The sequence below is a fragment of the Humulus lupulus genome, chromosome 3, assembly GCF_963169125.1.
Source record: "Humulus lupulus chromosome 3, drHumLupu1.1, whole genome shotgun sequence".
Lineage (NCBI taxonomy): Eukaryota > Viridiplantae > Streptophyta > Magnoliopsida > Rosales > Cannabaceae > Humulus > Humulus lupulus.
This window is the reverse complement of record NC_084795.1, coordinates 203,906,132-203,932,957: the sequence shown is the minus strand read 5'-3', so window position 1 is coordinate 203,932,957 and position 26,826 is coordinate 203,906,132. Positions and strand designations below refer to the sequence as shown.

The 26,826-nt window shown below is 38.1% G+C and overlaps 2 protein-coding genes across 2 annotated transcripts; one reads left to right on the top strand and one right to left on the bottom strand.

The window, feature by feature from the left end:
• Positions 1-4,509: 4,509 nt before the first annotated feature.
• On the bottom strand, positions 4,510-5,646 carry LOC133825332 (uncharacterized). Its single transcript, XM_062258290.1, has one exon. The coding sequence runs from the start codon at positions 5,644-5,646 to the stop codon at positions 4,510-4,512; it is 1,137 nt and encodes a 378-aa protein (XP_062114274.1).
• Positions 5,647-6,876: 1,230 nt separating this feature from the next.
• Positions 6,877-8,567, top strand: LOC133825331 (uncharacterized). The gene is made up of 2 exons (XM_062258289.1): positions 6,877-6,920; positions 7,712-8,567. The coding sequence occupies exons 1-2, from the start codon at positions 6,877-6,879 to the stop codon at positions 8,565-8,567; spliced, it is 900 nt and encodes a 299-aa protein (XP_062114273.1).
• The last annotated feature ends 18,259 nt before the right edge of the window (positions 8,568-26,826 follow it).

Sequence of the window (26,826 nt, the reverse complement as noted above, 5' to 3'; positions counted from 1 at the left end):
TGCTTAGAGTTGTATTCTCACTATTCTCTTCTTTATCATCATCTTCTTCCTTTCTTTAGTTTATTTGTATTTTCAGTTATAGAGTTGTAACCTTATTTAATAAATCTATATTTACTTGTAATATTATTGCATAGAGTTGTAATATTATAATCATTTCTATTAAGGCAAAAAAATATTTTCCTAACACTTAGTAGGTTAAGCACTATTTTTAAACACAGTGTAACGGTCTTGGTTATCCAGGGCGTTACATCCTTAGAGGATTTTTGCTGTGGATTGTGACTGCTTAGAGGAAAAGATGGTTAGTAAAATCTGAACTGGGGACAAGGAAACATTTCCTTTGCAGGGAGAGTGCCATTAATTAATGCAGTGCTCATATCCATACATTCTTATTGGGCTCAGGTAACGATTCTGCCTAAGTTTATTTTGAACAAAATAGTTCAAATCTTTCGTGCTTTCTTATCAAAAGGTTTTGTAGAACTTAGTGGTGGTGGAGCTGTGTCTTGGGATGAGGTGTGCAAACCTAAGAAAGAAGGTGGTTTGAGTTTCCCTTGTGTGGATAATTGGAATATGACATACTGGAATATGACATCAATAGGGAAGCATGTGTCGGTAGTTGCATCCAAAAAAGAAATTTTTCGGGTGAAATGGATTCATGTTGTTTATCTGAAGCAGAAAGATTGGTGGGAGTATAAAGCTCCTATTAATAGTAGCTAGTATTGGAAAAAGGTTGTGATGGCTAAAGATAAACTGAAGATTTTGTTGAGGCAAATGCTTGCTAGTGATGTAAATTACAACATAAAGGCAGTTTGTACTGGTTTGAAAAATGAGTAGTTAAGTCATTTTAGCAATCCAGAAGTGTGGAATAGACTAAGCATATCGAAGGATCAATTCATTACGAGGCTTGCTATTTTGGGGAGGCTCAAAACCAGAGATAGATTATCAAAGCTTGGAATTGTAGTTGAGAAAGATTGTCCTATCTGTGGGAATAATGTTGAATCTCAACAACATCTATTTTTTGATTGCCATATCAGTATGAAATGTCTAGTAAAGTGTAGAAGGTGGATAGGGTGAAGGATGCAACAAGGTGATCTAATGCAAATTTTCAAATGAGTTAAAAATAGCAGAAGAAGTAGATTTAGAAGAGATTTTCAAATAGCTTTAATTAATGCTATTGTGTACAATATCTGGAGGGTTTAGAATTTAGCTATTTGGAAGCAAGAAGCTGCCACTGTCAATAGTATACTGAAGAGAATTAAACATGATGTATATAATAGAATCTTGTATGTAATACCTAAATGAACTATTCAAAAGGATAGAGAGTGGTTTATGTCATTGCATTGTATATGGGGGATTTGTTTTTGAGTGATTTTGATTGGAGCTTGCTGGTTTGAAGTTCTGGTTTGAACCACAAGTTGTTTTGTTTTGTAATTTTTGAGGAGTTAATTTAATGGCTTATTTACCAACACAAAAAACATTAACGAATAAACAATAGAACAGTAATGAAAGGACAAAGGGAATGGAAAATAATTACCTTGACTTGATCACTTCGAAAATCTTTCAATTAAAGATGTCACATAATCTATTTCAAGAATAATATGTATTTTGCTTGCATTTGTAGTAGAAAAAAAGACATCAAAAATTCAATAAAATTATATATATATATATTAAAAGCTAGCAAAATTTGAGTATAATAGTAAGACGGACATATTAAATTTTATAAAATATATTTAGTAAGATGTAAAGAAAATTATCAGCTTGAACTTTTTTTATTGTTGTAGAAGTGAGTATCACAATAAAGGGTTTGTCATATTTTTATATAAGTCAGGATCAAATATCTCCCCCAACTCTCTCCACAAAGTGATTTTTGATGCCACCGAACTATAAAGAAAAAAAAAACAAAAGTTAATTAAACCAAAAAAGAAAGATAGAATATGAAAGATTTATAAAATAAACTTACAATTAAAAAAATATACATAGTTTTGGTTTTGTTGGCTATGTTAAACTTACTAATCTGTTATAAATTTTAGGTCTCTTTTTTTCTAGCCACCTCCAACAATCTTAATGTCACTCACCACACAAACATCCAACAACATCTAAAATATCACCCAAAAAATAATATAAATATATTAAAATATTAAGATAAAAATTTCAAATATAGATTAACAAACATTTTTTTTTGATGAATAAGAATCAATCTATTACTCAAAAGCCAAAGTTTACAACCAACCAATACAAAACCAACCAAACCAACCACAAATACAACTAATTTGTACTGAGCTTAGAGACCCAATCTTTATCTATGGTTTGAGCCTTTTTAGGCATTACAAGAGTGATCCTAGCTTGAAGCTCCCTAATTATTCTTTGTACAATATTATCTACAAGCCATAACTTGTTGTTCCAGAACACATCATTTCGAACTCTCCAAAGATGATAAACAAGAGCTGCAAGTGCAGCATACAAAGAGATCTTCCGAATAACACTCATCCTCTTAGCTTTATGAATCCAACGAATTAAATGCACCAGGTTTAAAGAGGCCGAATTCCAACCCAACCCCTGCTTAAGCTTCTGCAAACAGACCCTACTATAATGACACTGAAAAAAGAGATGATCAATGCTCTCAATATCATCACCACAAAGCAGACAAGATTGATCCATTAGAGGCTGAAACTTATGCAGCTGATCTCTAGTACGCAGCCTCTGCAACATAACCAGCCATAGCACAAACCTATGCTTCGGAATGCTCAGCCTATCCCAAACAATTTTGCTCCAGCTAACAGCAAGAGATTGCTCAAACAAAAGGTCATGACCAGCTTTAATGCTATACCTCAAAGCTGCAAATTTAGACAGATCAACCTTAGCTTTGAAAGCATCTTTGACAGCAACTAACCTCTTCCAATACCAGCTGCAATCCAGAGGCGCCTGGTAATCCCACCAGTTTCTGTCCATCAAGTATACACTATTAATCCATTTCACAAACAAGTTATCTTTTTTGGTGGCAATTGCCCAAACATACTTCCCCATTGCAGCCATATTCCAATCAATAACCTTCCTAAAGCCTAAACCCCCAGCTTTCTTGGGCAAACACACATGATGCCAAGCTACTAAACCCAGACTATTACTGCCAGCCAGACCCTTCCAAAGATAAGCTCTGAAAACAGCTTCAACATCCCTTAATAATCTTTTAGGAAGAATCATTATTTGAGCCCAATAAGAGTGAATAGTAATTAAAATAGAGTTGATTAAAGTAGCTCTTCCCATATAAGACAAGTTCCTTGTGCTCCAAACTTTGATTCTAGCAACCATTTTCTCAAGAATACCATTACACTCAGCTGCTGAATTTTTTTTTGAGCAAACAGGTATGCCAAGATACCTGAAAGGAAGATAAGCTCGAGTAAATCCTGACATTTCCAGCACTCGGGACACCTCTGCCTCCTACATGCCACTACAATAAACTGCCGATTTCTCTTCATTAGGCAGCAAACCAGAAGTCAATGAAAAAACTTTCAGGCCCTTCAATAGCAAAAGGATGGAAAGGAAATCCCCATGACAGAATAACAACAAATCATCTGCAAAACACATATGATTCAATTTTAAAGAATCACATCTGTCATGGTATTTAAAACCATGCCGAGAACCCACCTCTCTCATTAATCTAGACAAATACTCCATGCCAAGCACAAATAGGAGCGGGGACATCGGATCACCTTGTCTCAAACCCCTCTTGGACTCAAAAAAACCATGCAATTCACCATTAAGTAATAAGGAAAATCTAGGGGTTTTGATACACACCATGATGAGATCAATGAACTTCCGAGGAAATTGAAAAGCAACAAGCATTTCTTCAAGAAATCCCCATTCAATAGTGTCATAAGCTTTCCTCAAATCAATTTTAATCATACAACTCGGTTTGCAATTCTTCCTTCCATAATGCCTAACAATATCTTGACAGACCATAATATTATAAGTTATATATCTCCCATGGACAAAACCACCTTGCTTTTCAGCTATTAACTCAGGGAGAATTTTCCTTGACCTCGAGCAAATGATTTTGGTAGCTGCCTTATAAATCACATTACAGCAAGATATAGGCCTGAAATCTTGGACACTATTTGGACATTTAATTTTAGGAATGAGTGTAATGGTTGTTGTATTTATCTCTTTAAGAAGCATGCCAGTGTTTAAAAAATTAATCACAGCAGCACCTACCCCATCTCCCACCAGATCCCAGTTATCCTGATAGAAAGAACTCCCAAACCCATCCGGACCAGGAGCCTTCCTCCCTAGTATGGCAAACATGGCAACTTTAACCTCTTGAATGGAGAAAGGTTTCTGAAGGATTCGAAAGTGTTCTTTTGAAAGTAATGGACCAGCAGCCACCACTGAATGAAAAACCTTCCTTCTGTTGCTCATTGAAGTCCCTAATAAGTGCTGATAATAGCTCAGAAAAGCTTGTTGAATATCCCCTGGTTTATCCATCCAAATACCACTCTCAGTCCGGATTGAATTAATTCAATTACTGGCTCTCTGGGCTTTCAAAGAAGCGTGGAAAATAGCTGTATTCTCATCACCATTTTGAACCCAATCAATTTTAGCTTTTTGAGCTAGAAAATAATTGTGAGCTTGTTGGTAATAAGAGTATCTGTCTCTGGCCGATTGCTCTTGTTCCATTAGATCAGTATTCCTAGGATCCATATGCAGAGCTGCCTGAGTATCTGGCATCACTTGTTTAGCTTGCAAAACAGCCTTGTGAATCTCATTAAATCCCTCCATGTTAATAGTTCTAAACACACTCTTAAGCCTCTTCATTTTACCCACCAATTGATACATAGGAGTACCAGTGATAAGAATCTGCCAGCTTTGCCGAACCTCTGTCTTATAATTCTGGGCTGTTTTCCACATGCTAAAGTATCTAAAAGGCTTCTTCCCTGTACTAACATCTTGATAGAACGGGATCAAAATAGGACAGTGATCAAATTCCCCTTCCGGAAGGAAAACAACATCTGAATTCACAAAAGAGTCTGTCCATTTCAGATTCACCAAAGCACGATCAATATTAGAGAAAATTCTTTCTTCTGGCTTCTGCTTGTTATTCCAAGTGAAGAAGCACCCTGAAAACTTAAGGTCCTCCATTTGACAATACATCACACACTCCTTAAAACTATCAGAAGACTTCTTATGATTCTTGCTGCCAGCTCTTTCATCATAGTTCAAAATCTCATTAAAATCTCCTACAATCATCCACGACTCATCAATATTGGACTTGAGATCTTTTAAATCTTGCCACAAAACTTCTCTTCCTCCTACTTCATTAAACCCATAAACAAAAGTTATATGAAACTTCTCAGAATTCTGGCTTGTTTGAGCAATACAGTGAATCATTTGACTAGTACACCTCCTAATATCAATAGAATATATAGAAGGGTTCCAAGCAACTATTATCCTCCCTTTATCTAACCAAGAATTATTATTAGTAAAGCACCAACCAGGAAACAAATTCATATACATGTCACCCATACTTTTATTCTTAACTTTGGTTTCAAGAAGACTAACCAAACCAACCTTTTTTGAATAAATCAGCTGCCTGATTTCCTTATGTTTGTGCTGGCCATTAATCCCTTGAACATTCCAAACAAGAATTCTATCCATTTGAAGTAGAGGGATCTCCCCCCTCTCCAGTGTTGACCACCTCCTGAACATTCTTCTCCACTTGAAAGTCTAAAATGGCAAACTGATTTGTCACCTCTATTTCTATCTCAGACTGTTGCTGAACTTTCTTGCCCTTTCCCACCATCTGAAACCCGTCTTCGTCAACTACTGGTGTCACCTTTTTTTACTTCTGCCTTTTCTTTTGGTACCCAGGTCTTCTTTGTTTGGACTTTGTTCCTACACTCATTAGCTCCATGCCCCATACCCGAACAATTCTTGCATATAAGCGGAATCCATTCATACTTCACATCCAATTCAACATCATGATCAAATTCATCCGTAAAAGAGATTTTGGGGGGAAAATCTTGAGCAAGACTCACCTCAATCCATACTCTCGGGTACAGTAGTCAATCTCTATGCTTAGTAATATCATCAACCTGAATTGGTTTCCCAATCTGGCCAACTATCTTGAAAATAGATGCCTCTCCCCAGTATTTTATATCCAGGCCCCTCACTTGAATCCACGTAGGTACTGAATCCACATTCTCTTTGGTAAAATCATCTATCGAATTCCATGGCTTCATGATGAAGGGTTTCTTGTCAAAGAAAATGAAACCCCCATTCAAAACATTATCTCTCAGCTCTAGATTCTGAAACCGTATAATAAACATTCCATGAGATAGCATTCCTACCTTAACCACATCATCTTTCCACATTTTTCTCACAAAACCATCAAGGACGTTCAGAGGAGGATTAGCACCAACAACATAACCCACAATTGAAGGTTTCCAGTAATTCACTTCTTCCTCAATATCAGCCTGATCAATTTTTACCTTATTCTTACTCGGATTTGTTGATTCCTCAAACTTTGATGGTGATTCAAATGCCCGATCTAGATTCCTTACAATGTGCTCAGATCGTAAGATAGGCAGAGTCATTTTCTTCCCCATAGCAACATCTTGAGTCGTCCTGTTGGCAAAGCTCAACCAGTCTGAGAAATTCGTACGTATTTCACTCTATTTTCTAAGTATCTCCTCCGAATCTTGAGCCGTAAATTCTATCCCCAAAAACTGATCCTTCGTCTTTTCCTCATCTTGCACTTCCAACTCAGAGATCCCTAGAATAGCATCCATGGATCTGGTTTTGATAACACGATTCGAAGATGAAGGACCTTTCTTCTTATTATTCCTCTTCCCCTTAGCTTTCCCTGAAATCTTAGCTCCTTTAGCCATGGCCGCCAGTGTCCTCACCGAGAGAGAAAATTTCAAAAAAAGGTGGGTTATATTGTGAATATTAGTAAAATCAGATTAACAAACATTAAAATTTAAATAAATACCTGATATAATTATATTGTCATTGACACGTAAATCAATTAAATTTTGAGATATGAATTGAAATCCATTGATTGTAATCTTGACAATTACTTCTTCCAGCATCATTAGGAAAGTTGTAACAAAAAAAAAAGCTTGTACTCATTTTTGTACTCATTTGAAAGAGGTTTATACTTGCATGTGCTTGCAACAATTTAAAAAAAATTATACTATATAAACAACCCTCACTCAAAAGGTGCTTAAACTTAGTAACTAATTTTTTTTTTTATGATTATTGCATGCATAAGATATTTCCATGACCAAAAAAATATTACATGAAGTATAAAATAATTGGAAAAAAAGAGAGAATATAATACGATAAAAAGATTTTTATACACCTTTCGTCAATGATAATCATGTCCAGACAAATGAGTTCCCTATTCTACTCGGTGTTAATTAATTATCACATCCTACAAACTCGAATTCTTATCATCAAAGAGAACTTTACCTAAAGCAAACAAAATAAATTTTATATATAACCCCTTTAGTAGGATCTATTCAAAATAAAATAAAATTAAACAACTACAAAAAAATTTGTTGAAGAATTAATTTATTATCATTATTAGCAATAGTAATTGTTTGAAATTATACATAATAGGGCTTTTATAAAATATATTATTATTATTATAAGTCTATACGAAAGGTATCATATATTAATATTGAAGATCATAATATATTTTTTAAAAAGCTAATAGCGTTACTATACGTCAAAGCCAAAGAAAGCATATTGCTGAGGAGGTGAATTTTTGGCAATCCTCTTTAGTCTGCTATGTGCTTGGTGCAAATCCACCAATCCGAATCCTGGAGGGCTTTGTGAGGAGATTATCGAAGGATCAAGTTGATAAGGTAGGCATTCTCTCATCTGGTATTTTCATCATTCGCTTTTTATCTATGGAAGTAAGAGATAGAATTTTGGATGGAGGATATCTGTTTTTTGGGAATAAACCTCTCATAATGAAGGCCTGGAATCTGGTTAATGATTTTACTAAGGAAGACATTGATTCAGTTCCAACTTGGGTTCATTTGGGAGGATTGGATATTAAATACTGGGGTGATCGGTCTCTGTTCAAGATAGTGGGACAGATTGGGAAGCCAATTCAAGTGGATTCCATTACTAAAAACAGAGATCGCTTAGCTTATCCCAGAATTCTCATTGATGTGACCATGACACAGGACTTTCCATCTCGAATCAGCTTCTTGAATGAATTTGATCAAGAAGTATACATCTTCGTGGAATATGAATGGAAGCCCACTGTATGTATGAATTGCTCTGGCCTAGGACATGAGGCTCAAGTTTGCAGGAAGAGTAAGACTGTGAAGCAAGAATGGGTCCCTAAACAGAAGGTTTCATCACCTATTGTAAGCAAAGTTAATGTAGATGCTGATGGTTTTCAAACAGTTACTAAGGGAATCAAGATACAGGAACCTAATGCCATCCCAACGAGTGTGAAGAATAAATTTTGCCTGCTTGAGGGAGACCCTGAGATGGAGCTTTTACAGAGGAGAAATACAGTAAGAGAGGGGGGAGGACCCTCTGTTCTAGATGGATAGAATTTTAACTTGGAATGTACGAGGGATTAACAGTCAACATAAGCACAAAGAGATTAAACACTTACTTCTGTCAAAGAAGGTTGGCTTGGTTAGTCTACTCGAGACAAAAGTGAAGAATAAAAATATGGGGTCTATTTACACGAATCTGTTTTCTGGATGGTGTTTCACAAACAATAACTCTTGGATTGATAAGGGTAGGATAATAATTGCTTGGAATCCAAGTGCCTTTACTTTGGATATCAAGTTATGTACTACACAATTAATTCACTATCAAGTACAGGTCCCTAATCGAACAAGAAGCTTCTTGATTACTTTTGTATATGGTTATAATGATGCAACCTCTAGGGAGAGCCTATGGAATGACTTACAAAGTTTGGCTGTGGGTATATCTGTCCCTTGGATGGTGGTTGGAGACTTTAATGAGATTCTATCCATGCATGACAGAATTGGCAAAAAAACCTCCATAAAGTTCTCAAGAAATTTTTCAGACTGTTTGACAGCTTGTCATTTGGAAGATTTGAAATTCTCTGGCTGTTTCTATACTTGGAATAATAAGCAGAGAGCAGATGAGAGGGTTTATTCCAAGAATGATAGAGCTTTAGTTAATTCAAATTGGACTGACCATTTCCCTAACTTAGAGGCTGTCTTCTTGCCAGAAGGGATATTTGATCATAGTCCAATTCTTGTTCATGTCACGTTGGAAATGTATTTGGAAAAGAAGCCATTTCGCTATTTTCGGATGTGGAAAGAAGCACCCTGTTATGAAAATAAACTTAAGGAAAGTTGGGATTTATCAGTTGATGGTACACCAATGTTTCAAATAGTATCAAAATTAAATAGGCTGAAACAGGTGCTAATGACCATAAATAGAGAGGGTTTTTCTGATATTCAACAGTCAGAATTCAAGGCAGGAATCGTATTGAAGGAGCTTCAGGAGCAGTTGCAAAAAGATCCCTTAAATGACAGGTTGATTTCTCAGGAGCAAGTGATTAGAGAACAGTATATGTCTTACCATAAAGCTTACTTGAGCTTCTTAGCACAAAAAGCTAAAGTTTCTTGGATGGCTAATGGTAATGAAAACACTCACATCTTTCATGCTTCCCTTAAGGCAAGGAGAATTCAGAACAGAATTTTGTCCATCAGGAATGAGGCAAGGATTTGGGTAGACTCTCCTACAGATATAACAAAAGATTTTTTGGATTATTATAAAGGCTTGTTAGGGACAGTAATGGTGCACAGGAAGAAGGTGTCTTGGTCAATCATGAAGCTGGGACCAATTCTAAATGCAGCGCTCATTCAGACTCTTTCAATGGATTTCTCAGCTCAGGAGGTTAAGAACATGATATTTGCAATTCCAGGGTTGAAAGCCCCAGGCCCAGATGGATATAGTAGTTACTTTTACCAGGATAATTGGGATTTGGTGGGTTCGGAGGTCACTACAGGTTTGCTATCCTTTCTTACTTCAGGTAAACTACTTAGAGAAATTAATAACATAACCATCACACTTATTCCCAAACATATTTGCCTAGATTCTGTGTGTGATTTCAGACCTATATCCTGTTGTAATGTCATCTATAAAGCTGCATCCAAGTTGATTTGTTCAAGGATCCGGAAGGTGCTACCTGAACTAATTGCGGAAAATCAAGGGGGATTTGTTCATGGTAGATTTATAGTCTACAATATCATGATATGTAAAGATTTAGTTTGGCACTATGGGAGGAAAAACAGTAAGCCAAGTTGCATGATTAAGTTGGATTTGAGGAAAGCATATGACACCATGGAATGGGATTTTATTGAAGAAATGCTCATTGGTTTTCAATTTCCACAGCAGTTTATTCAGCTCATCATGGTATGTGTTCGAACTACCAGATTTTCATTGATGATTAATGGTTCATTAAATGGATACTTTGAGGCTAAACGAGGATTGAGGCAAGGAGACCCTATGTCCCCCTTGTTATTTGTACTTGGTATGGAATACTTATCTAGGATCATGCTTAAGGTTGGCTCTTATCCTAGTTATAAGTTTCATGATCGGTGTGCTAATTTGAAGTTGAACCATCTATGTTTTTGCTGATGACATTTTGTTATTCAGCCATGGAGACTTTATTTCTATCCTTTTGATGCTTAGAGGACTCAAGCTATTTTCCAAGACTTCAGGACTCTTTCCAAATGAGGCAAAGTCTGCAATATATTGCAGTGGCATGAGTGAGTCTGAGATTGAGAGAGTAGTATCTGCTTTAGGATTCTCAAGATCTTCATTACCCTTTAGATACCTGGGCATTCCTATCTGTTCTAAAAGGATTTCTAAGGCTGAGTGTGGGATCATTCTAGACAAAATGGTGGCCAGGATTAAACAATGGAGTTCCAGGAATTTATCATATAGTGCCAGAGCAACCTTGATCAATTCGGTCTTACTGTCCATACACTCTTATTCGGCTCAAATAATGGTGTTGCCAAAGAAGTTATTGAAGGATATAGATGCAATTTGCAGGGCTTTTTTGTGGAAGGGAGTTGCAGAAGCTCACAGTCTAGGGGCAGTTGCTTGGTCCACTGTCTGTACTCCAAAGTCTGCAGGAGGGTTAGGATTCAGAAAAATTATAGAATGGAATATAGCTGCCTTAGGGAAATATGTATGGGCAATAGCCTCTAAAAAGGACAACTTATGGGTTAAGTGGATACATAGCATTTATTTGCAAGCAAGGGACTGGTGGACTTATTCAGTACAGCAAGGTTGCAGCTGGTACTGGAAGAAAATAGTGGAAATTAAGGATCTTTTTCGAGCAAAAATGGCTGAAGCAGCTTTCATGGCAGTGAAATATGGAATACAATCGGGGCATGCAATATTATATGATCAACAAACTAAGGTCCAATGGAGTAAATATGTCTGGGAGAGATGCAATATACCGAAACACAGATTCATTCTATGGCTGACGTTACACCAGAAGCTGAAAACCAGAGACTACCTCAATAATCACGGTCAGGTAGTGGACAAAATGTGCTTGCTGTGTGGGAATCATACAGAAGAGATATCACATCTATTTTTTCAATGTGCTTACAGCAGCTTATGTCTTGTGAAATTGAAAGAGTGGATTGGCTGCAGAGCTCAAACAGGGAATTATCACACACTATTGAGTTGGATCTCCAAAGCAAAACACCTTACTAAACTCAGGAGAAGTTTTTACATAGCTGCTGTATCAGCTCTAGTGTACCATATTTGGAGAGTCAGAAATGATGTTTTGTGGTCCTCTAAGATATGGCATATCAATCATACAATGGAGGTCATTAAGAGAGAGCTAAAACTGAGACTTACTGTAATGTATAAAGAGAAACAAAATAGGGATAAGGAATGGTATCAGAAATTGTAAAGTTAGATGTGTAATGTAAGTAACATAGGGGTAGAAGGGAACTATAAGTGTACATGATTTGTTTTGAGCAATACAATGATTCTTATTCACCAAAAAAAATAAATAAAAGAAAGCATATATAATTAATAGCCGGTATCAATTACAATTACTATTATTATTATTATATACAAAAGACACAATGTAGTAACTATATCTAACTAATCTAGTTCCCTAATACAATAATCCTACCATTTTTGTAACTGCAAACTTTACTCACAAAGAAAAAAAAAATAATGGTGGGTGCGTAGTGTCTCTACAAATTACAATTGCCATTAAGTATATTTATATATATATATATATTGGAGTCTACAACTACTGCTACATACATATTTGAACTAACACAAGTCATTAGTCATATTTTTTTAATCCACAAAAAGCCCTACCAATGCAACTCAAAAACAAAACCATGTTTCCAATAGATTCAAGCAAGTAATAATTGTTTTAGACTATGCCTGAATTATATAGTGGGGTTTGGTTTTTAAAAACAACTGAACTGAACAGTTTATACAACATCTGACAGTAGAAAAGCTTAAGCAGCTGAGTTAGTTATAGAGCAAGGTTTGTCTACAAATTGTGTTCATATAGTCATATGTTAAAAATAAATTTGTTATATATAACATAGCAGAAGAAAGCAAAAATCAAAACAAAATAAAGTAAGCTATTGTGACAATTGAACTGATAAAATGTTAATACCCTGAATCTAAAGGCAAGGAATTTGGCAATAACATCTCATTGTAACAATATGAGTTTATGAAATTTTATTAATTCATTGGTCAATCATACTTGTTTACTTGAGTGTTCTTTATTCTCTGAGCAAAGGAGCATCTGCTCTAATTCATTCCTTTCCATCAAAGCCTGCTTCTTATTCAAACAAAAGAAAAATGTTATGAAAGTGTTTTGATATATTGCACACAGATAAAAAAGAGTGTACCATAGTTTAAGAAGCAACTTTTAGTTGATGCAAAATCTTAAATAATTTTACAAAATAGACATAAGTTTTTTTGTAGAAAGGTAACATTTATTAAAATAGAGAAGTGAATCCATCACAAGGTTTATTATACAATATATTTGTGTGCGTGGTTTTTGCCTGGTCTGGGTTGAGCGCCACAGCCCTTGGCGTCTGGCAGGGGGGAGCCATTCTGTTTGAGGGCGCACTGCGGCGCAGTAGGGGAGGGCCGCGGCCCTTAAGGCCATTTTGACCAAAAACATGTTTTTAGCTTGGGGATTCAAGCCATAGGCCTCGGGGTTGAACCTAGTACCCGGTTAAGTGGGGATTGATGTCCCGGAGGCTAGATATTGATTTGGGAACTTATGTTGACCATTTTTATTGATGGTATCTTATATTTGGTTATGACTAGGTGACCGCTAAAGGACTAAAAGTTGATCGTTCTCAAGGGTCGTTCTTTTAATCGTTCTAGCTCGACTTTGAGGTAAGAAAACTACACCCTGTGTGTATGTGACATGCATGGCTATAAGATGCATGTTGGTTGATTATTATATATGACATGCATGGCTATTCTTGACGCATGTCGGTTGATTATTATGTATGACATGCATGGCTATTCTTGATGCATGTTGGTTGACTGTTAAACGACGTGACATGCATGGCTGTTATTGGTGCATGTTGGATGGTTGAACATATTGCATATGATGCATAAGAAACATGTGAATAGGACATGCTTTGTATACTGGATGTGATATCGTTCAGAGCTTGAGCCTCTGTGTTAATGCATAGTCCTAATTGTACTAATATCTGTTAAGTAAGCATGCTGAATACCTTGGTTATGGATATTGGACATGTGATATATGTTTGGTGGCATGGCTTACCTGTGTATGGCACTGAATTATTAGTCAGAATCGACAATGGTGTCAGACCCGTCTGTGAAGCTGTGACTTATTTGTTAAGTTCACCACGGGCTGAGCACTGGTCGTGTTTTACCGACCCAAGGGTCAGAGGTGGAAGTGCGTTGTGAACGCCGGGCCAAATAAAGATTAGTTCTAATCAAGGTCGGCATTGAATGACTCATATGGGGTATTAATGCTGGACCGACCGGAAGGTCAATGAGAACTATAAGCGCTTGCCTGGTCTAAGACCAGATGATTTCAGCCAAGGTATATGACCCCGGTGACTGTTTGTCACATGGCTAAGGGACGTTGTCCATAGTTTCGACTCCAGAGTGGTGAGGAAGGTTATGTTGGTGACTAATTACCTTGCACCTATCCTAATCAAACTTGAGACAGAATCACTTATCGGTTAAGCCCTGGTGACCCTATCGTCACATGGCTAGAGGGAGCGATGCTCATTATTGTGACTTTTGGCTATTGTCACCTATTGGCTTGGACTGATAGTCCCGAGTGGTTATTATGATCGTTGTTGATATTATACCATGCTCTATTGTGTTTTCTTGCTGGGCTTTGGCTCACGGGTGCTACGTGGTGCAGGTAAAGGCAAGAGGAAGCTGGACCATCCTTGAGTTGGAGAGCTTAGGTGATGACGTGTACATATGCAGCAGCTCGTCCGCCACGGCCGAGGTTTAAAGTGGAACTAGGGTTGAACCCTGTTTTGCCGCTTAGAACGGTTTGTTGTAAATGTTTTCTGTAATAGACTCTGAAACTTTATTTTCGGGATCCCAATGTATATATTAAACGTTCTAGTGAGACGTTACATCTTAACCAAAGTTTTTAATCCCTAAACCACTAATCATACTTAGATCACGCTTTTGGCCAAATGACTCGATTAGCGGGTTTAGCACTGTTTACAAGGCACACCGTAACGGTCCCTGGAGTTTGGGGTGTTACAACTTGGTATCAGAGCAAGCCAAGGTTTATGGTTCCTGAAGACAAGCTGGGCATGTACACTCATCACTGAAGATAGCTTCACTCAAGGAATGGTACTTATTTCTGTAGCTATGTGCATAGCTGGTTGTAGAAAATATGAATGTTTTACCTGCACATTGTATTAGGGAGCATGAGATTCTGATAGAGCCTGGCTCTTGACTATATGATTATATGCTCCGTCAATATATATGTATATATGACTGTGATCATATGGTTACCTACTCTGAGAATATATATATACTTGTGTTATTTGCATGCTGGGGTTAGAAGCATGGTTTGAGTATTGGAAGAGCAGGAATTATGGGTATGTATGAATGCCATGGGCATGTTTGCAGCACTGCAAGTGGTTTATGATTGTGGTATGGTAAGATTTATCTTGTGAGGAAAGCCCTTGATATGCTAATAGTGATTAATGGATCAAGTTATTGACTGCAGATTGAATCAGCAGGTTTATACTGATGGCAGATTATGAGGCCTGGTGATAGTTATACAGGGGATGGGAGTTACAGCCAGGGTATCAGTTCTTCGTCTGCATCTTTGAATGTTCAGCAGACGCTTACAGATTTGCAATTAAGATTGCAGAGGCAGGAGGAAGAGATCAGGTATTTGAAGCAATAGCGGAGTCTGTTGGGGAGTACCCCTTCCTTTTCTATGCCAGTAGTGGCATCAGTTTCAGCTCAGCCTAGGGTTGAGAACAGATGAGAATTTCTCTGTAAAAGATTCCTGAGGTTTTATCCTCCAATCTTTGAGGGAGGCCTAGATCCATTTAGAGCTGAGCAATGGATGGGCATGATCAGCTCCATTCTTGATAGTATGGGACTGGTAGGTCACGATAGGGTGATCTGTGCTACATGTGTATTGCGGGAGGATGCCCGGACATGGTGGGAGGTAGTATCCCAGACACGAGACACAACTTTGATGGACTGGAAAGGATTTAGGCAGCTGTTTAATGAGAAGTATTACTATGATGTAGCTAAGACTGCCAAGATGAATGAGTTTCTGAATCTCGTTCATGGTAATGCATCAGTGTCCGAGTATGTTACTGAATTTGATGGGTTGGCCAAGTTTGCCTTAGACATGGTACCCACAGATATAGCTCGGAAGGAAAGGTTTATTCAGGGGTTGAATCCTGGAATAGCTCAGGGCATTAGAGTTTCCCCAGTGCATGAGGTCTCTACCTGTGGTCAGGTGGTAGAGAAGGCTCTTGCAGTTGAGAGTATGGTAGTTGGGCAGCAGAGTGCTGGAGAGCATGGAGCTCAGATAGTGGTGTCTCCACTTATTGGAGCAAGTAGCAAGGAAGGTCGGAAGACATATCCGATATGCACTCGGTGCAAGAGGCATCACCTTGGGGTATGCCAAGCAAGGGCATGTTTCTCATGTAGGATGTTTGGACATCGTAAGAAGAATTGCCCAATGCGGAAAAAGAATGAGCAAAAGGGGATAGACAGCTCGATTCCAACTCGAGTGTTTATTCCAGGGAAATCAGAGTCTGAGACCGGGACTAGTTCCTCGGGGATGACAGGTCAGTTTTCTAGTTCTGAGTTGTGAATTACGTTGTTTGGCTTTGGCGCCATGTTATTCTTTTGTTGGTATGTATATAGAGAAGGGTATATTGGTGGTATATGTAGATCACATGGCTACGTTGTGATGGGAAAAGTAAGATGGTATTGGAAATTCAATGGATAAGTTGAGTTATGGCATGGACTCATCAGGGATTCTGACAAAGCTGGTTATGGCAGGCTTTGGTTTGATCCAAGGTTTGGATTGGTTAGGTGATTAAAGAGCAGTCTTGAATGGCAAGGAAAGTGTAGTAATTCTTGAGCTTGTGAGAGGAAAGTCTTGTGACAATTGGCATTGTGCATGGATTTGATATGTTTATGATACCGGATGTGAGAGCTGGAGTTTGTGTGGGGAGGTGCATGGAACTCTTAGCCAGTGTGGTGGATACCACCTAGATTGTGTTAGTGAGATCAGAACAGACTGGATTAGTCTGTGGGTTGTTTTTAAATGTGTTTCCAGGCAGTCTGCCAGGCCTTCTTTTTATTAAAAGAAGATGAGAATGGTGATTGGTTTAGTACCAGAGATGGAATCAGGTGTAAGCACTGTTTCGAGTGGCTCAGTGGGGTTATAAGAATTAAAGAGTTAGTTACTGAGTAAGATGGAACCCTTAAAGGTGGATCTTGGATCTGGTTAAGACCAGTTAGAGATAATAGTGAGAAAATTATGTAAAGGATTGAGCTAGTATCAGATTAGAGCATTGCGAGTGTTGAGTATGTCTTGAAAATTGGCTTGATGCCAAGTGTTTGTGAATCAGATTGATAGTGCATTCAAGGGTAGACTTGAATGGGATTTATGATTGTCTTGGACGATGGTATAGTGGTGTTTTCTCTGCGGAGAATTGCCAAGAGAGAAGAGTGGCTTGGGGACAGGAGTGTCCATGGATAGTAAAGATATTTCAGGTGCCTTGGGGAGAAAGTGCTGGGTCTTATAGACCAGGATCAGTTGGAGGATTGTTATGACATCCTAGTGATAGAGGGAAGTGATTACCTATGCAACGTGTTGATTAAAGAGTTTGACCAGGACTGGGTAGAGTTTCTGGTGGGCCAGGTGGCTAGTTTACTGTTTGAGATTATTATCTCAAGAAAGATAAAAGGAAAGATGGTTAAGTGAGCCACAGACGGGCAAGGTTGAATGGAAAGCTTTAGCTGGATTAGCTAAAGGTTGTATAGTGACAGACATAAGCTTATAGTAGTATAGAGATCGGACTTGGGATCCGATGGACATCAAGATTAACTGAGAGATTCTGGATGAATCTCACGTTATTCTTTTGTTCGTTTCATTCAGGCATTGTGAAAGGGTAACATAATATGGAAATTTTATAGTGATGGCCTGAGATGAAGGGACATATATTAAGGCATGTGTAAAGCTCTTACCTGTTAACAGATGGAGACAGAATATCAGGAAACATCAAGGCCATTACAGCCTTTGGGTATTTCATAGTGGGAATAAGTGAGCATCGCGATGAGTTTTGCAGTGGGATTCCCAGGTTGATGGATTGGAATGAATTGACATTAAGTCATTGTGGACTGGTAAGCCAAGTGAATTTATTATATCAGTAAGGATAGATGAATAGTACAGCAGATCAATATTTGAATCTCCTTGTGAGAAAGATAGAGAGCCTTCATGGAACTCAAGGTCTATCTTATCAGATGAAGACTTTATTGTGACTTCCAGGTTTTGGAAGGGTTAGAAGGCGATGAGTATAAATGGAACTCAATATAGCTTATCACTCTCAGACTGGTGGTAAATCAGAGAGAGAGAGGGTTATCCAATTATTATTGGAGGAACATCTTATAAGATGAGTGAGGAAATGTATATATATAGCTGAATCCTGAGGTGGTTCAGGGAAGTTATGAGATTGCTGGAGCTTGAAGTTTGGTTGCTCATTTCTCATAATAGATGGAAAAGAGTTATTGAATTGAAAGGTAGGAATATGGAATTCCAGGTGGGAGAATGTATCTTCTCTAAGGCATCACCATGGGAAAAGAGGTGAGGAATTAAGATAAGTTTAGTCCTAGTTTGTTTCAGCAGTTGGCTCCTAATTGAGTCAGAGCAGGGTGACTCTGAATCAGTTTTACTTTTGGCACTGGCAGTTGTATACAGTGAGTTATGTGCTTCTATGCAGTGAGCATGGGCCGAAGGAACATATGAATTGAGTTATGAGAATCTGAAGGTTAGGTTAAGTATTCCGGTAAGGAATAGCCAGTTCAGATTGTGACATAAGTAATGAGGTTCTGTTGAACAAAATGTACCTTGGGTTAAGGCAAGGCTATTAAAATAGTGGGGTCAAGGAAATGACCTAAGGAATTTACGACAAGTGAGTGGAATTCTGGTTCCGAGTTGTTGAGTAAATTTCGAGGACGAAATTTCTGTAAGGAGGGGATAGTTGTAATGCCCCAAATTTCCTAATAAGGATTAGGACCTTGATTAGGAGGCCGGGAGGGCCATAATTGATCTATTATAGTATTTAATGATTATATGCATATTTACGTGAATTATATTATTAAATGATGGTGAATGCATGCATATGGGAGAATTTATTATTGTGAGGGTATTTTGGTAATTTGGCCACTGTGGGCGTAATTGTATATTCTGGGTGCATGATTGTGATTAATTAATATAGCCACATTATAAGGTGGATTGGTTCGAGCTTATCGACATGAGACGATCATGAGATGTAAGTGTTCGGTCTAGTCATCACGGGTTTAAGTTCGGGGCTCGGGGTGAGTCTCGGAGTGATATCAATGGTTAGAGCATTACCGGGAATTAAAGGGTAATGGGATATGAATTATTGGTGTTTGAGAATATTGAGAATAGCGGGAATTGGAGAGCGTTAATTATGATTAACGGTATAGGTTGTAAAGGACGATTTTACCCTTGGAAGTGCTTAGAAGCCTTTAAATGACCTAGGGGCATTTAGGTCATTTGGCTTGGATATACATGAGGTTTAGTAGGCTGTAGAAGGCAGAATCAAAAACAGAGCCATCCTCATCCTCTCTTCCTCTCTCTCCCGTACAAACTCTCCTCCATCTCTCTTCCAAGTTTTGAGAGCCACCTTGGGGTTTTGAGCTAGGAAATCAAAGGTGGCAGCTAGGGGATTTGTTTCAACCATTGAAGGGGATTCAAAACCGTGTTAGAGGTGAGTTTTAGTCATTAAATTCAGGTGATACTCTGTTTTCCTCTTTGGTTTTTCAGCTTTGATTTCTTGTTGGAAGTTTGGATTTAAAGGGGTTTTGATGGGTGATAAGATTGGGTTTTGATGAGGGGAGGTTATGGGTGATGTCTAGAGTTTTGAATGAGTGTTTGGAAGAGGTTTTGGGCTAATTTGAGGGGCTGGTTCTAAGGGAAAACGCAGGGGCAAATTCTGAGTTCACGTGCTGGTTTTTGCCTGGTCTGGGCTGAGCGCCGCGGCACAGCTGTGGTGCGCCGCGGCCCTTGGCGTCTGGCAGGGGGGAGCCATTCTGTTTGAGGGCGCGCCGTGGCGCAGCAGGGGAGGGCCGCGGCCCTTAAGGCCATTTTGACCAAAAACATGTTTTTAGCTTGGGGATTCAAGCCATAGGCCTCGGGGTTGAACCTAGTACCCGGTTAAGTGGGGATTGATGTCCCGGAGGCTAGATATTGATTTGGGAACTTATGTTGACCATTTTTATTGATGGTATCTTATATTTGGTTATGACTAGGTGACCGCTAAAGGACTAAAAGTTGATCGTTCTCAAGGGTCGTTCTTTTAATCGTTCTAGCTCGACTTTGAGGTAAGAAAAATGCACCCTGTGTGTATGTGACATGCATGGCTATAAGATGCATGTTGGTTGATTATTATATATGACATGCATGGCTATTCTTGACGCATGTCGGTTGATTATTATGTATGACATGCGTGGCTATTCTTGATGCATGTTGGTTGACTGTTAAACGACGTGACATGCATGGCTGTTATTGGTGCATGTTGGATGGTTGAACATATTGCATATGATGCATAAGAAACATGTGAATAGGACATGCTTTGTATACTGGATGTGATATCGTTCAGAGCTTGAGCCTCTGTGTTAATGCATAGTCCTAATTGTACTAATATCTGTTAAGTAAGCATGCTGAATACCTTGGTTATGGATATTGGACATGTGATATATGTTTGGTGGCATGGCTTACCTGTGTATGGCACTGACTTATTAGTCAGAATTGACAATGGTGTCAGATCCGTCTGTGAAGCTGTGACTTATTAGTTAAGTTCACCACGGGCTGAGCACTGGTCGTGTTTTACCGACCCAAGGGTCAGAGGTGGAAGTGCGTTGTGAACGCCGGGCCAAATAAAGATTAGTTCTAATCAAGGTCGGCATTGAATGACCGACCGGAAGGTCAATGAGAACTATAAGCGCTTGCCTGGTCTAAGACCAGATGATTTCAGCCAAGGTATATGACCCCAGTGACTGTTTGTCACATGGCTAAGGGACGTTGTCCATAGTTTCGACTCCAGAGTCGTGAGGAAGGTTATGTTGGTGACTAATCACCTTGCACCTATCCTAATCAAACTTGAGAAAGAATCACTTATCGGTTAAGCCCTGGTGACCCTATCGTCACATGGCTAGAGGGAGCGATGCTCATTATTGTGACTTTTGGCTATTGTCACCTATTGGCTTGGACTGATAGTCCCGAGTGGTTATTATGATCGTTGTTGATATTATACCATGCTCTATTGTGTTTTCTTGCTGGGCTTTGGCTCACGGGTGCTACGTGGTGCAGGTAAAGGGAAGAGGAAGCTGGACCATCCTTGAGTTGGAGAGCTTAGGTGATGACGTGTACATATGCAGCTGCTCGTCTTCCACGGCCGAGGTTTAAAGTGGAACTAGGGTTGAACCCTGTTTTGCCGCTTAGAACGGTCTGTTGTAAATGTTTTCTGTAATAGACTCTGAAACTTTATTTTCGGGATCCCAATGTATATATTAAACGTTCTAGTGAGACGTTACATCTTAACCAAAGTTTTAATCCCTAAACCGCTAATCATACTTAGATCACGCTTTTGGCCAAATGACTCGATTAGCGGGTTTAGCACTGTTTACAAGGCACACCGTAACGGTCCCTGGAGTTTGGGGTGTTGCACTAGGCCTAAACACTCAAGATGCACCATAAAATATCACAAAAATTCTCATCTACCTTCACATAAAACCTAGTATGCATCTATCATCATTTTTGCATATTTTACATAAATCAATGGTCTAAAATATTTATAGAAACATAAACATAAATTACAACCCTCATATAAATCCCATCAAACCCATTTTCTCTCAAACATTCTCATGAGCCCTTTTAACTAAACATATTCTTTTCATGAAAAAAATAAAACAGATCATAATCACCTCATCACCAACCTACAATAATCAAACCATTAAACACCACCATAAACAACCTCAAGGATAAACCCATCAAAACTAATATAGGTTAAGAAAAACCATTACCTCTCTTGATTGTTGAATCAAGAATACTCTAGCAAGAAAAACCTTGTCACCTATAGGGGATTTTCAAACACCATACATCCAAAGAAAGAAACCACAAAATAAACCTTAGATTAGAGAAGAGGAGAAGACTCTAATTCAAATATGTAAACACCAATAGATAGAACATACCTAGGATTCGAAACCCTCTTCTTCTTCCCTCCTCTTTCTTTTTTTCTTCTTCCTTCTCTCTAGAAAATGGCAGCCCTTTCCTTTCTCTCTCTCTATCTCGCCACCCTCTCTCTCTCTTCCTCTCTTCATCTCACGGCAGCCAAGATCACAATATGCTCTTCCAATTTTTCCTTCCCCTCTTAACCTAATCCTCTCATAAAGCCTCTCCAAAATGAAATGGTAAGTTTCCTTTCATCATTTATTTTCTTTTATTTTTCTTTTTATGATAATTGATTGGAGATAAATGGTGATCATACTCCTTTCCCAAAATGTCTATCCTCATGCAATTTAAATTTATTCTCCTTAGAAAAATACTGGAAAAATAAATCAATATCCCCCTAATTGCTACACGTCCACCCTACACTTGCCCCTTATTTTATTTTATTTTTTTTAAATAAAACTATTCAATTATATCAAATAAATGACAATTATAAAATGTGTAGAAAATCCACACATGTGCATCTTATTACCATATACTTGCACACACTAAATCACCAGGGTGCATCACTATCTACCATGCACCTTAGTGCATTAAACCAAATCTCACATAATCACATTTTTAAAATAAAATAAATACAAATTATTTAACAAGTAATTTTTATAAAAAAAATTCTACACCAATTTTAACAATTAAATAAAATGACAAACAATCAAGTAAAACAAACAACAACTAAATAAAATAAACAACATTTAAATAAAAAACTTTATCACACTTAACACTTAAATAAAATAAATCACAAAATTTTAATAATCCAAAAAAAAAAAATTTTGTGCACTACACCCGTATTTTAAAAATATAGATATTTGATATCCTAATTGATAAAATTTTGTTAATATGATAAAACTGTCAGCAGTTATATATAATTTGCAGCTCGTATGATTGAGAGTAATTTGATTAAATTGGTAAAATTTTATTAATTAAATTTTAGTTTAGGGTACCAAATATGTACGATTTTAAAATACAAGATACGAAATATGTATGATTTTAAAATGCAGGGTACCAAATGAGCATTATTTATAAACACAAAGTACCAAGATGATACTTTGCAAAAATACAGGGTACCAAATGGTTACCTACCCTTGAAAGAATAAATACCAAACATCAAAGTAAAGATATAGCATAAACTTGAGTTTAGTATTGCATAAAGGCCAATCAAAGCGCATGCAGAGTTCAAGCAAACAACGAGGTTCAAAATTACATGACCATAAACATAAAAACACCATAAAGTATTTTTTTATTTTTTTTAAAAATTGAAAATCATGAAGGTTATCTAAGGAGGAGGAGGTCTAGAACGTTGGAAGTGATTCCACATGGTAGAGAGTTTATCATTGACATCATTGAAACGACTATCCATGTTGGTTTCCAAATTGTCAAAACTTTGTCCCATAGTGTCAAACCATTGGCCAAAAGAGTCAAAACAGTTTTCCACGGAAGTTTGAAGATGCATGAAGGCATCCTCCAAGTTCAATTGACATTAAGGTTGAGCTTGAGGTGGTTCATTGCTTGTGCTTCCTCTTGTTCTTCCTCGACTTCATAAGCTTTAGCATTGTCCAAGTTTTGATCCTCCTCTTCACCAAAAAGTTCATCTTCCTGGAAGTTATCTTGATCCTCATCATCAATATCAATCAAAGGTACCTATACACTAGATTTAGGAACCCATGTATTTCCTTTGAGATCATATATCATGTAGGCATAGGAGTTGGTTCCTAGAATTTTTTGGGATCACTACACCAAAATACCCCTTTCGTATCAGTCAAACCCGTCATTCAACACAGTTGGTTGACGTCATTGACTGAGAAATAACATTTGTGGCAGTTGGACACTGCCATAAATTAAAGGGTATTTGTGTTAGTTGTAACACTGACACTGCTATTGGGAGACATTTGTGTCAGTGGCCAGATGACACTATTAAGGGGAGCGTTAGCATCAGTGCCAAACTGACGGTAACAGACAGTTTGCGTCAGTTGGGCACTGACGCAAATGTTTAAGAAAAATGCGTGTTTTGCTTAAACATTTGTGTCAGTGCTCAACTGACACAAACCGCCTGTTATCGTCAGTTTGGCACTGACGCTAATGGCTTAGGCCAGACAGACTTACCCAGCCCATCGTCCCCGAGCGCTCACTTTCCCTAAAATGAAAAACTACAACTGTGTTTTCTCTCCAAGAACCAGCGGCGCCTTCGACCCTTTTGACCCATTTGGTGAGTTTTTTTTTCTTCATTTTTTTTAAACTTTAAGGTTAAAATAATGATTTATATATGTTTCTGAACCTTATACATAATTTGTTTTTATTTTTTTGTGTAGATTTTAGATTCTTAAAAATTAATACTTCTTAGTTTTTTGTGATTTGCTACTTCAATATCCCACATTACTACATTACCACAAGTAAGTGCAATTTTATTATTTTACATGAATTAAATTAATTAATTTTTTTTTATAAATTAGTTATATTTTAGATTTATTTAATTTTGTATTAGTTTTATATTGATGATTATGCAATTATTTTAGGTTTAAACTTTGCATTTTAGTATTTATTTTTTAGAATATTTTTATTATAATTTCTTTAGTTTTTGTTAACTTTTTCAATTTTTTTAAATTTTAATTTCGGTAAGTGTTTAAATGGATATATATATATTAAATTATGTATTTTCTTTAAGTTCCACTTTAATATTTATTTAGTTTGAATATTTTTAGTAACTTTTTCTTTATACTTTGTTAACTTTTTCATTTTGTTTTAAAATTTAATTTCGGGTTTAAGAGTTTAAATGGTTATATATATATATATTTAAATTATGTGTTTTCTTTAAGTTCCACTTTATTATTTATTTAGTTAGAAAATTTTTAGTATATTTTTCTTTCTCTTTTTGTTAACTTTTTCAAAAAAAAATTTCTTTATTGGTATCTGTGAATAGGTTTTTTGTTGATAGATTTGTTGGTGATCAAACTTTGGAGGATTTTATATTGGAGGTAATATATATTTAAATTTAATATATAATTGTTTACTCAGTTTTTCGGAAACTAGAATTATAAAAGATTAGAGAGCTTAAAAGAAAGGATTTGAGAAATGCAAACAAGGTTTTTACGTGGTTGGAGCGTTAATGAGCCTTAGTCCACGAGTCAGTTGTATTAGAGCTTAGAGAGCTTTTGACAATGGATTATTCTGCAAGTTTGAGCAGAGTATTTGCTTCCAATAAAAATATAGAATCCCCTCCTCAGTGCACCGCTATTCGTATTTATAGGCACGCGAGTGCACTGAGCTTGGGCCGGGCTAGTCCGGGCCCAATAAGGGTGTAAGTACCATTGGCTTCTCTGATGGGAGCCCAATACAAAGGATGGAAATATGAAACATACATTAATCAAAGCCCATTGGGCCAGCCCAAACAAGATCTTATTATAAGACACGCGACAAACTGGTGTTTCAGTCTGGGTGTTATGGACTCAAGGAAGATGTGGGGGACAAGATCGGTCAGAGTAGTGGTGGCGCAGTTCTGAACCAACGGCGTTCAATCCCGAGTTAGCCTCCTCTGTAGGTTACTCATGGGGACAACACCCCACGCTTCTTGGGATGATGTCAGTATCAGGGATACTTTATCACGCCAAACTCGGCCAACCTATCCAGGTCTGTTTACCAGCATCCCCCTCCGTTTACCAGGTTCTCGGTCCGTTTACCAGGACCCGGGTTTATCCACACCGATCCCGGCCGAATCTCAGATTTGGGAGCTGCGACCTCCTTTACCGCATCTTGGGGGACATACCGGTACGCAGTCCTGGGTTTGTACAACCTTCCTCGGCGATGGTCCCGGCTTACACTCCCGGATGCCCTTTGGGCCTTGCCGAGACTTGGAATGCCTATATCCGTTTTCCCTTTGTCTAATGGGCCTGATCTGGGCCTTAACTCCTAGAAAGGTGGCCCATGGACTTAGAGTGTGGATCCGTATAAGTCGGAAGAAACGGGGATAACAATAACCCCCATGCCTTCATCTCGGCTCGCGCGGTGGAGGCTTGTCTCCCTCCCGGACCATATCAACACTTCCCGGTTCGTTTCCAAGGCAACGGGTCCACGGATGGGGGACACTGCTTGCAGAACGATCATGGAGTGAAAGCCTACTTCGATGTCCTGGACCGAATCCAAGAAGCCTGGTTCGTTTACCAGGACCCGGGTTCGTTTACCAGAGCCCCGGTTCATTCATTTCAGGGCCTCCTGGAGGGCTTCCGTTCGCCCTGCTTCATCATGAAGGGCGTACGTGTCCCTTTGCGACTGGCGCATTGATGGCACTCGATTTTATAAGGTCAACAAATATTCTATTGGCTACCGTGCTGGGAGTTAATATGTTAGCTTGATTTACGATGCGTCCCATCCGCACAAATGTCCCCATTATTATCTCTGCTACAAAGATGAGCATTGGATGGGACGACCTTTAAGGTGTCCTTCTGGGCCATTGGATCGGGGCGGCGTGGATCACACCTCTGGATAACCGTGATCCAGTACTCAAGTAGGTCCATTAATGTCCCTGCACGACCTAGGACCATCCGATGGGGGGGATCCCGCTGAACTGTTAGATCGAAAGAACCTTCTGGTTCTTATAAATAACCTCAAATTCTCATTTGACCTCTTTACACTCTCATAACAAAAAGAACACTTAAAATACCTTTTATGTCCGAGCTTGTCGACGACATTCTCCATCATCTACTCCGTCTTCGCCGTCACTTATTCCCAACGCACCTGATCTCTGTACCTTCGCCTGAGCAGACGACATTGGCCTGTCCAATAGACGAGCTTTTGAGCCGCCTTCATCT